The 11,546-nt window shown below is 38.8% G+C and overlaps 1 protein-coding gene across 1 annotated transcript; it reads right to left on the bottom strand.

Annotated features, from left to right (window-relative positions):
- Nucleotides 1-357: 357 nt before the first annotated feature.
- On the bottom strand, nucleotides 358-4,929 carry stk3 (serine/threonine kinase 3 (STE20 homolog, yeast)). Its single transcript, XM_058754608.1, has 11 exons — nucleotides 4,732-4,929; nucleotides 4,375-4,455; nucleotides 4,159-4,287; nucleotides 3,935-4,049; nucleotides 3,681-3,845; nucleotides 3,094-3,261; nucleotides 2,863-3,000; nucleotides 2,578-2,703; nucleotides 2,282-2,486; nucleotides 2,023-2,195; nucleotides 358-1,936 (listed from the first exon to the last, which is right to left on the bottom strand). Exons 1-11 carry the CDS (start codon nucleotides 4,752-4,754, stop codon nucleotides 1,778-1,780), a joined length of 1,482 nt encoding a protein of 493 aa, XP_058610591.1. The 5' UTR covers nucleotides 4,755-4,929; the 3' UTR covers nucleotides 358-1,777.
- Nucleotides 4,930-11,546: the final 6,617 nt, after the last annotated feature.

Below are 11,546 nucleotides of genomic sequence, written 5' to 3'. Positions count from 1 at the left end.
ACAAATATTAGCTTGTTTATTGTAGTTTTTAGTGTTCATAGTTTAAATAAATGGCTTGAGAGAATCATATTCATACCATAAATTTTGTTTTTGTAACTTCAAACTGAAAAAGAAGTTATTTTGAAATTATATTGACATTTGTTCTCAAAAAGAACATTTTTCTATTTGAAAAAAATATTTCGGAGCTGAGAAAAACTAGAACAACATTTTACTAATTTTCTAGGACTGGAAATCACCATTAAAATTCCCTTTTGTTTTCAGGTTTGTCTGTGTATTTAATAGCATTTCAGTAGTGTTCCCCATATGTTTAACAATATTAAATATACTGTTGTTAAATAAGTCCACATAAGGTTTAAGGAGACAAGTAACAGACCTTTATTCAAAAATTCTATGCAGAGTGCAAAAAATAACATACATTTTGAATAGTGCACAATAAATTAGAGTGTTCATTAAAAATGTGCCTATGTAAATGTCAGAGTATGAAATAAACTGATATAACTCACAACTGCAGGAAATGTAAGGCATTGGTAACATCGCTAACTATTTTATGAATAAGCTTTTGTAAAAAAGAAGAAATCATTAGCAGACTATACTTCAAACCAACTCAGATTTACAGACATCATCAGTCCACAATCAGGGCATAAACATTGTGAGAGTCATTTTAATTTCTATTTAAAACAACTCATCCTTCTCTGAAAAGATTCAGTAACTGGTTTAGGTCATTCACATTACTGGCATTGTTACATTACTATGTCCTTGAGTTGCTGTATTGCTTTTGGTAGTTATGGAGAGAGACTCAATAGGCCTAGTAATGATGGTACCATTACCATAATGAGAAACACAAAATCACTGCATTTGAAATGACTCAATCTTTGAAAAAGACCAGAAGAAAGAGAGACAGTTCAAAGCCGAGCAACCCCTGAGATAAAGCGAGAACTTTAAAATGGGGCACAGGAAAAGTAGTTCTCACTTCCTCACACAAATACTTGCCACAAGTTATCAAAGAGCCAGTGGCAGCGAAGAGACCATAGGGAAGACGTCACACAGAAACATTCAGAAACCGAGAAAGTGACATTCAGCATAAATAAGCCATGCATATTTACAAAGCTGTGGACAGATGTTTCAAACCTCACTTTGTGCAGACAACGAATTTTGATGGGATGGGAAGCATAGCTGCAGGAATGGTCCCGTTTCTCTCCAAGTTAATACCAGTAAAGATGACTGTGGCATCTCTACTGTAACATGGTCCCATATTAGCAGAATACTAACCTATAGCTTGGTGATGCAAAAATCCAAAAGAGGGTTATCAAGCGCTCTAAGGCATTCTCTACTTTTGATTGTCTTTGGTTTAGTAATCCATTCACACCTAAAAATGACTTTGCAGCATTTCTTAAGAATTCAGCCACAAAACTTCACATTTTCACAGTAATTTTCACCTAGGATTCATTTACAGTATTAAGAAAGTATTAACCACGGATGTAGAGATGGCTTGAATTTTAAAGTTAAAGAAGAAAAGCCTAAACTTCATAACAATAGAGGGTGAGAGTGATTAAAATTGTGAATAATTCGTTCGGTTTAAAGTGAACTCCTAATATTGTGACCTTTGAATTCTAAAAAACAAATCATGATTTTTAGGTTTTATACATCCACTGGGACCTTCTTCGAATGTACAAACAGCAGGAATCTAGAATAAGATGCATCAGTACAAAGATTGAACACAGGAGGGGACATAAGATCTGGCCAGCCAGCTTTGAAGCTTCAGCATCTGTGAAGTTGGTTAGAAGTTCTGCTGCCGGCGTTTCTTCGCATCCATGGCGTCAAGGATGGGTTGCCTCTTGGCCGTGTAGCGCTGACGCAGTTCTTCAATCTCTCGCTCCATCATGGGGTCCAGAGCAGAAAGGCGCATCTGGAGCTCCTCAAAGTCGAGGTTTTTCAGCTTCACGGACAGAAACAAACAGTGATTCATTTGATTCAGCTTTATGCATAAACAACGAATCAAAAGAACATTATCAGAACACTTACAAAATCAAAATCTCCATCTTGCGGCACTTTCCAATTATCAGGGAAAGCAGTCTTGGAAATTAAACACGGGTCCTGCTGGTTGTGATTGTAACTCTCTTGTGCTTTATTTGAGTCTTGTTTGTCGAAGTAGTCCATGAAGGATGGACGCTGAATTTGCTGAGATGTAGGATTTCCTGTTTGAAGGAAAAAAACATCAGATTAAACATTTCACAAAGCAGCAAAAAAGTGTTAATGTGAAGAAAATGATACAAATACTCACTCCTCATCGAGCCGAGATCTACCTCATCATCATCATCATCATCGCTGTTGATGACCATGGTGCCCAGGTCAGACTCCAGCATGGTGCTGCCATGCTCAATCATGGTCTGAGCGCCGTCGCTCATGGTGCCTGTGGCTCGCATGGTGCCAGCGCTCTCTGAACCAGACTTCACCATGGTGTGGGAATCCACTTCCACTTCCTCATCCTGCACAATGCAGTCACATACAACATCAGCTAAAACACAAATGCTGACGTAATCTGAAGAACTAATACACAACATCGGTGAATAATCTCACAGAGTTCTCGTCATCCTCCTCCAGCTCTCTCTGCTGCTCCTGTTGTCTCTTGGCCTTCATCTCCATGGCCTCTGTGATTAGGTCCCGCAGGATGGTCACCGGCTTAGCATTGGTTATAAATGGATGCTGCCGAATAGACAATGAAAAGCATACCAGATGTTTATTATCACGACTTGGATGGAAACCAAAAACCAAATCCCCAAAATAAAATAGGGAATGAATAAATAGCTGTATGAATCATAAACAGGAACTAGCAGTTAGCAATATTTTTGGATCTTCCTATACCTGAAGCAGTTGAGTGGCGGTCGCTCTCTGCTCTGGGTTCTTCACCAGACATTTCTTCACAAAATCTGTGAATTCATCACTCCACAGCTCTGGCTTGCGGAAAGTGGGTGGAGGGTTTGTGGGGATCATAAAAATAGCCTAATGACACAAAAAGACAAAACAACACACCATCAACAACCAAGTTTCTTGTTTAAATTTCACATCAAGGACTTCTCAGCGTGTTCCACTCACTCTCATCGGATGAATGTCTGCATAAGGAGGCTTTCCTTCAGCCATTTCTATGGATGTGATGCCGAGAGACCAGATATCTGCCACACAGTTGTAGCCGATCTCCTGGATTACTTCAGGGGCCATCCAGAAGGGTGTTCCTATAACAGTGTTCCTCTTCGCCATTGTGTCCTTTTGTGGTCATTATAAATAAACACGATTAGTTCATGAAACATGATATACACGACCAGTTTGGACACACTTGACCGAAATTGATCTTAGATGATTATGGATGAGAGAAAAACATTTAATTTGGATACTTAAGTACTTAGAATTTTAATGTAAATTATATACACGTTTTGTTTTTTCAAAACTAAATTGTAATTTTTTAATGAATGATTTAAGAAGAAGCTGAAAATACTAAATTTATTTGTTTAAAACAACAATTTCCACACTTCCACACTATGGAATTACACTTTTAAAAAAGCGCTTGTTTTATATTTTTAATGACTTCTCTACTATTCTAAAATATAGATAATTTTAACAAAAATGTTGAGTAATGTTCAAACCTTTAACTAGTAGTTTATGCAAGTTCTACATTAAATACTCACAGTAAGTTGTCCAGCCACTCCGAAATCAGCTAGTTTAGCATGGCCCTCTGTGTTGAGGAGAATATTCCCTGCTTTGATGTCTCTGTGGATTTTCCTCATGAAATGGAGATACTCCAGACCTTTCAAGGTGGATTTGAGGACTGTGGCGATCTCTTCTTCGGTGAGCTTGACAAGAGAAAAAAACAACAAAAAAAACAGTGTTATTAACCATGCAATGAAGTTCTGTAGTGTATTTACAGTTGTATTTTATTTACCGTTTTGTTGCGCAGTCTGATGATATCAGACACCGATCCAGCACCACAGTACTCCATCACAATCCACAGATCTGTGTTCTTGAAATAGCTGCCATAGTACTTCACCACATAAGGACTGTTAAAATACATGAAAACAGTAAATGCAGTGTTCAGAAATGTTTCATATAGAGCCAATAATTAGAGATTAATAAAAGGATATTGTTATTCATTAATGGCTGTTTTACCTGTCACATTGCTGCATTATGGAGATCTCTTTGATGATCTCCTGCAGGTCTGATTCGACAGGAACCTGTTTAATGGCCACAACCTGGCCTGATTCCTTGTGAATGGCTTTAAAAACACTGCCATATGATCTGAACCAAAAAACATTAATTATATGAATTTTTTACACAAAACTTATGCATACAACATCACTTAAGAAGTATAATGTTAATACACACCCTTCTCCAAGCTTTTCAAGGACATCAAACACTTCCTCTGGCTGCTTGGTAAGACTGTCTTCACTGAGTTTCTTCAGTTTACTGTCATGAATAAACACAATCATAGTTTATTTAATGCATAAAACGCCATGGGTCCAGACAGTAGAAGTTCAAATGTAACCTAAACTAATATAAACACCAATAAACAAAACAACAACTGGTCTTGTAGCTTTAGTTAATTACGAACATTAAGATATTAACCCAATAATCTATTCTAGTTCGTTAACTGATCTGCAGTTTCAGTTTGGTTAGTAAGGTGAGGCCTGTAAATATTAGCTTGACTGATAGCTAGTTAGCCGAGCTCGTGTTTTCACTTACTTTTTGGGCACCGAATGCTCCATTCTTGTTATTCTAATGAACAGGTAATTTCCGATTAATTTCAAACACTTTGTTTGCTCGAAACTTAAGAAATAAAGCAATAACGCATGTTTTGTTTGGACTTTCAGGAAGCACTATCTGCCTTTCCGAGCCGCCGCCGCTAACAACGATGTGAAGCCAGCTGACGTGTGGGATTTTCCGTAACAAACCGCACTTCATAATAAAAGTCCATCGTTAAGACTAAAATGCTGTAACTATCCACTGTTTATTATAAAATACAAAACTCGATTACATACTAAATTGTATCTGTATAATAGTAAATATATCGCTTGAGGCTTAGCGAGGTTGCAATAATGGAGACTCATTTGTGTTGCAGCAGAAAGTAAATACATCTACATTAACATCATGAATCGATTCAAAAGCCAGTTTAAGAGTAATATAATTTAGTTTTATATTTATGGGCAGCTATTTCATATTGTTTAAACGTTCCTCTGAGAGATCAGACATGAGTCTCCTCTTCACTTGTTTCTATGGGGTAAAATGAGGGCGATGTATGCAGATTCAAACATATAGCCTAAATGTTGTTCAGGTAGTACAATTAGTTAGTTTCTGACTGTTTATGATTAGCCAAACAGTGTTTCAGAATACAGCAATGGGCCATTTAACTTTTTATCACTCCACTTGTTCATAAACCAGCGATAGCCTACACAAAGAGCCAGGAGCAGAGTTTGCGTAGAGTTGGTTTGTATGTCAAATTGGGAAATGGAAAGCCCATAGTGACTTTTACACAAAACTAACTGGCCAATTTTTGTCTAAAACTTACAACCCGAATTCTGGAAATGTTGGGAGGTTTTTTAAATTTGAATAAAATGAAAACTAAAAGAATTTCACATCACATGAGCCAATATTTTATTCACAATGGAACATAGATAACGTAACAAATGTTTAAACTAAGAAATTGTGCAATTTTATGCACAAAATGAGCTCATTTCAAATTTGATGCCTGTAACAGGTCTCAAAATAGTTGGGACAGGGGCATGTTTACTATGGTGTAGCATCTCCTCTTCTTTTTAAAACAGTTTGAAGACGTCGGGGCATCGAGGTTATGAGTTTCTGGAGTTTTCGTGTTGGAATTTGGTCAAATTCTTGCCTGATATAGGTTTCCAGCTGCTGAAGAGTTTGTGGTAGTCTTTGATGTGTTTTTCGTTTAATGATGCACCTAATGTTTTCTATAGGTGAAAGATCTGGACTGCAGGCACTCTTCTACTACAAAGCCATGCTGTTGTAATAGCTGCAGTATGTAGTTTTACATTGTTAGGGTTAAGGTTAGGCCTTCCCTTAAATAGTCGTCGTCTGGAGGGGAGCATATGTTGCTCTAAAACCTTTATATACCTTTCAGCATTCATAGTGCCTTCCAAAACATGCAAGCTGCCCATACTGTATGCACTTTTGCACCCCCATGCCATCAGAGATGCTGGCTTTTGAACTGAACGCTGATAACACGCTGGAAGGTCTCACTCCTCTTTAGCCCGGAGGACACGCCGTCCGTGATTTCCGTCAAATTTGGACTCGTCTGACCATAGAACACTTTTCCACTTTGAAACAGTCCATTTTAAATGAGGCTTGGCCCACAGGACACGACTGCGCTTCTGCACCATGTTCACATATGGCTTCCTTTTTGCATAATAGAGCTTTAGTTGGCATCTGTAGATGGCACCGCGGATTGTGTTTACCGACAGTGGTTTCTGGAAGTATTCCTGGGCCCATTTAGTAATGTCAATGAAAACATCATGGCGATGAGTGATGCAGTGCCGTCTGAGGGGCCGAAGACTACGAGCATCCAACAAAGGTCTTCAGCCTTATCCCTTATGCACAGAGATGTCTCCAGTTTCTCTGAATCTTTTGATGATGTTATGCACTGTAGATGATGAGATTTGTGAAGCCTTTGCAATTTGACGTTGAGGAAGTGTTTTTTTTAAAGTACAAACCCGATTCCAAAAAAGTTGGGACACTGTACAAATTGTGAATAAAAATAGAATGCAATGATGTGGAAGTTTCAAATTTCAATATTTTATTCAGAATACAACATAGATGACATATCAAATGTTTAAACTGAGAAAATTTATCATTTTAAGGGAAAAATTTGTTGATTTTAAATTTCATGGCATCAACACATCTCAAAAAAGTTGGGACAAGGCCATGTTTACCACTGTGTGGCATCCCCTCTTCTTTTTATAACAGTCTGCAAACGTCTGGGGACTGAGGAGACAAGTTGCTCAAGTTTAGGAATAGGAATGTTGTCCCATTCTTGTCTAATACAGGCTTCTAGTTGCTCAACTGTCTTAGGTCTTCTTTGTCGCATCTTCCTCTTTATGATGCGCCAAATGTTTTCTATGGGTGAAAGATCTGGACTGCAGGCTGGCCATTTCAGTACCCGGATCCTTCTTCTACGCAGCCATGATGTTGTAATTGATGCAGTATGTGGTCTGGCATTGTCATGTTGGAAAATGCAAGGTCTTCCCTGAAAGAGACGACGTCTGGATGGGAGCATATGTTGTTCTAGAACTTGGATATACCTTTCAGCATTGATGGTGCCTTTCCAGATGTGTAAGCTGCCCATGCCACACGCACTCATGCAACCCCATACCATCAGAGATGCAGGCTTCTGAACTGAGCGCTGATAACAACTTGGGTTGTCCTTGTCCTCTTTAGTCCGGATGACATGGCGTCCCAGTTTTCCAAAAAGAACTTCAAATTTTGATTCGTCTGACCACAGAACAGTTTTCCAGTTTGCCACAGTCCATTTTAAATGAGCCTTGGCCCAGAGAAAATGCCTGCGCTTCTGGATCATGTTTAGATATGGCTTCTTTTTTGACCTATAGAGTTTTAGCCGGCAACGGCGAATGGCACGGTGGATTGTGTTCACGACAATGTTTTCTGGAAGTATTCCTGAGCCCATGTTGTGATTTCCATTACAGTAGCATTCCTGTATGTCACATGTGTCAATTACAAGGCACGCGGGCCAAACACGGCCCGCCACAACTTTTAATCAGGCCCGCCAACAAATTCTGGTAATCAATTCAATGTGGCCCGTGAGCTGTTTAAGTCTGTCACAATTACAACATTGAAACACAGGTGATGCAACGATTTTTTTTCTACACATACATATTGGTTTTAGGCGGTCAATCTGATTTGCAGTTCTTGATACGGTTGTTTTCACTTGCAAAACGCTGTGCACAGGCTTGCAATACTTTTGGCTGTATTTGGGCAAAACAACAGTGCCAAAAGTGTAAGCGCAGAAAAATGAAAGTCAGAAGAATACAGATCATATTTATTGTGTCTTAGCACGAAGTTGCAGTTTCACAATACATGATACACACTTACAAAAAACAGTAAAAGGCTGCAAATCTTTTTTTCTTACGCTTGAAATGCAATTTGCACTTTTACAACTCTTCTTGCGAATGCAAAATTAATTTACGCTTGCTATCTTATGAACACTTTCACATATAAATATGAGAATCGGTATATCAGATATTTCATAATATAGTGAACAGTTTGTGAGTATATTTAATAAAAAAGGAAAAACTAAGTTAAAGTCACTATTGTGGCTGCGGTGTGTCACAGGACAAGCATGACGCGTCGCCATGGAAACATTAAGGTGATGCATTCTAAATTAAACTAGATAAAAAAGTTTGTCAAGACAAACTTTAAGTTGGCTTGAGAAAGCCGGACCAGAAAGTTTAAAAAGTTTAAACATTTTTTAAGAAGTTTAAAAAGTTTATGTTTGAAAAATGTTAAAAGTTTTAAGTTTGATGGGTTTCAGTCTGAAATAGTTTGAAGTTTAAAGTAGTTTTAAAAGCTTAAAGTTTGATAGATAGACGTGGGTGTGTGTGTGTGTATATGATAGTCAAATTATATTTTTGGGGGCAGGGGGCAAAATACATTACCCAAGAGTCAAGTCAGATATTCAACAGTCATAATTACTGACGTTAACACTCAGGGAAAATGTGTAATGGATGCCTCGCAGATACAAAAATAATGTTTTATGTTTTGATTAAAAGTTATCATTAAACATCAGCAAAACCCTAAGAATTCACAACATTTTTTTACAACAGTGCTCTCATTATAACGTTAGGCTACATGACAGTAGTTAAGCCTATTAATGTTCTGCATTTGAGCTGCGCGTGCTGAATATGACCAGTAGAATGAAGCATTTGCTAGCAGGTTTTTAATCAATGGTATTTAAATCATAATTTTTTTTCCAATCTTCTATTGTCCAATTTTGGTGAGCCTGTGCGAATTGTAGCCTCCGTTTCCCGTTCTTAGCTGACAGGAGCAGCACCCGGTGTGGTCTTCTGCTGCTGTAGCCCATCTGCTTCATGGTTTGACGTGTGGCGCGTTCAGAGATGGTATTCTGAATACCTTGGTTGTAACGAGTGGTTAATTGAGTTACTGTTGCCTTTTTATCATCTCTAACCAGTCTGGCCATTCTCCTCTGACCTCTGACATCAACAAGGCATTTTCATCCACGCAACTGCCGCTCACTGGATATTTTCTCTTTTTCGAACCATTCTCTGTAGAGATGGTTGTGCGTGAAAATCCCAGTAGATCAGCAGTTTTTGAAATACTCAGACCAGCCCGTCTGGCACCAACAACCATTCCACGTTCAAAGTCACTTAAATCCCCTTTCTTCCCCATTCTGAAGCTCGGTTTGAACTTCAGCAAGTCGTCTTCACCACATCTAGATGCCTAAATGCATTGAGTTGCTGCCATGCGATTGGCTGATTAGCAATTTGTGTTACCAAGTAATTGAACAGGTGTACCTAATAAAGTGGCCGGTGAGCGTATATATATATATATATATATACACACAGTTACTAATATACTTATATTTCAGCAATAAATGAAAAAAATCCTCTAAACATATGTCCGGCCCCTGATTTTATTCATAACCCTCGGCATGGCCCTTACTGAGTTTGGATTTGACACCCCTGCTGTATGTGATGCAGTGCCGTCTAAGGGCCCGAAGATCACAGGCATCCGGTATGGTTTTCCGGCCTTGACCCTTACGCACAGAGATTGTTCCAGATTCTCTGAATCTTTGGATGATATTATGCACTGTAGATGATGATAACTTCAAACTCTTTGCAATTTTTCTCTGAGAAACTCCTTTCTGATATTGCTCTACTATTTTTCGCCGCAGAATTGGGGGAATTGGTGATCCTCTTCCCATCTTGACTTCTGAGAGATACTGCCACTCTGAGAGGCTCTTTTTATACCCAATCATGTTGCCAATTGACCTAATAACTTGCAAATTGGTCCTCCAGCTGTTCCTTATATGTACATTTAACTTTTCCGGCCTCTTATCGCTACCTGTCCCAACTTTTTTGGAATGTGCAGCTCTCATGAAATCCAAAATGAGCCAATATTTGGCATGACACTTCAAAATGTCTCACTTTCAACATTTGATATGTTATCTATATTCTATTGTGAATAAAATATAAGTTTATGAGATTTGTAAATTATTAAATTCCTTTTTTATTCACAATTTGTACAGTGTCCCAACTTTTTTGGAATCGGGTTTGTATTTTAAAGTAATCTTTTTACGCACTCTTTCACAGATTGGAGAGCCTCTGCCCATCTTTACTTCTGAGAGACTCTGCTTCTTTAAGACATCCCTTTTATGTTACAGACCTGATGTCTATACCTTAATTAGTTGCTAGATGTTCTCCCAGCTGAATCTTTTCAAAATGTCTTGCTTTTTCAGCCCTTTGTTGCCCCTGTGATGACTTTTTGGAGACCTGTAGCAGGCATCAAATTTGAAATGAGCTCATTTAGTGGATAAAAGTGTAAAATTTCTACGTTTAAACACTTGTCATGTTATCTATGTTATATTGTGAATAAAATATTGGCTCATGTGTTTTAGTTTTCATTTTATTCAAATTTAAAAAAACTTCCCAACATTTAATTTAGCAGCATGTGCATCCGTCTTTCGGATGAGACGTTAAACCGAGGTCCTGACTCTCTGTGGTCATTAAAAATCCCATGACACTCATCGTAAAGAGTAGGGGTGTATCCCCGGTGTCCTGGCCAAATTCCCTCCACTGGCCCTTGTCAATCATGGCCTCCTAATAATCCCCATCCACTTGATTGGCTCTATCTCTCTCCTCTCCACCTGTAGCTGGTGTGTGGTGAGCGCACCGGCGCCGTTGTCCTGTGGCTGCCGTCGCATCATCCAGGTGGATGCTGCACACTGGTGGTGGTTAAGGAGAGACCCCCCACATGATTGTAAAGCGCTTTGGGTGTATTGCAATACACAATAAAGCGCTATATAAATGCCTCATTCATTCATTCATTCATTGATTTCCCGAGTTCGGGTTGTATATTACCCAATATTGTTTATTGTAAGCAATGTCACACTCGCAATCTGCAATGCTGAATATCTAGATGTTATTCTAATAATGTGGAATCCTTGAGAATAAGAATATAGTTCCTCCTTCACCCAGAAGAGGGCAGCCAACCACTGGACAGTGTGGACAGTTTGTCACTCTGGGCCCCAGGGCAGTTGTCAGGGCGCCAACTAAACAGCCAATCCCTGGCAAGGTTGTGCATGGGGTCGAAGTGCTGCCTAGCAACTGATTATTGGGTTATGGGCTGTTTCGCCCCATTACAATGGCATTAAGGGGACAGCGAGAAGATCTATCTATCTATCTATCTATCTATCTATCTATCTATCTATCTATCTATCTATCTATCTATCTATCTATCTATCTATCTATCTATCTGTCTATCTGTGTACGTGTCTGTGGGGATGG

Source organism: Onychostoma macrolepis, chromosome 19, assembly GCF_012432095.1.
Source record: "Onychostoma macrolepis isolate SWU-2019 chromosome 19, ASM1243209v1, whole genome shotgun sequence".
NCBI lineage: Eukaryota > Metazoa > Chordata > Actinopteri > Cypriniformes > Cyprinidae > Onychostoma > Onychostoma macrolepis.
Note: the sequence above shows the minus strand (reverse complement) of the source record. Positions and strands in the feature narration are given on the sequence as shown.

Coding starts and splice junctions, on each gene's coding strand:
- stk3 (XM_058754608.1), bottom strand. CDS start 4,754: ATGGAGCATTCGGTGCCCAAAAA. Junction 2,704..2,862: donor CCGCCACTCAACTGCTTCAG/GTATAGGAAGAT, acceptor TCTATTCGGCAG/CATCCATTTATAACCAATGC. Junction 2,196..2,281: donor AGATCTCGGCTCGATGAGGA/GTGAGTATTTGT, acceptor TCCTTCAAACAG/GAAATCCTACATCTCAGCAA.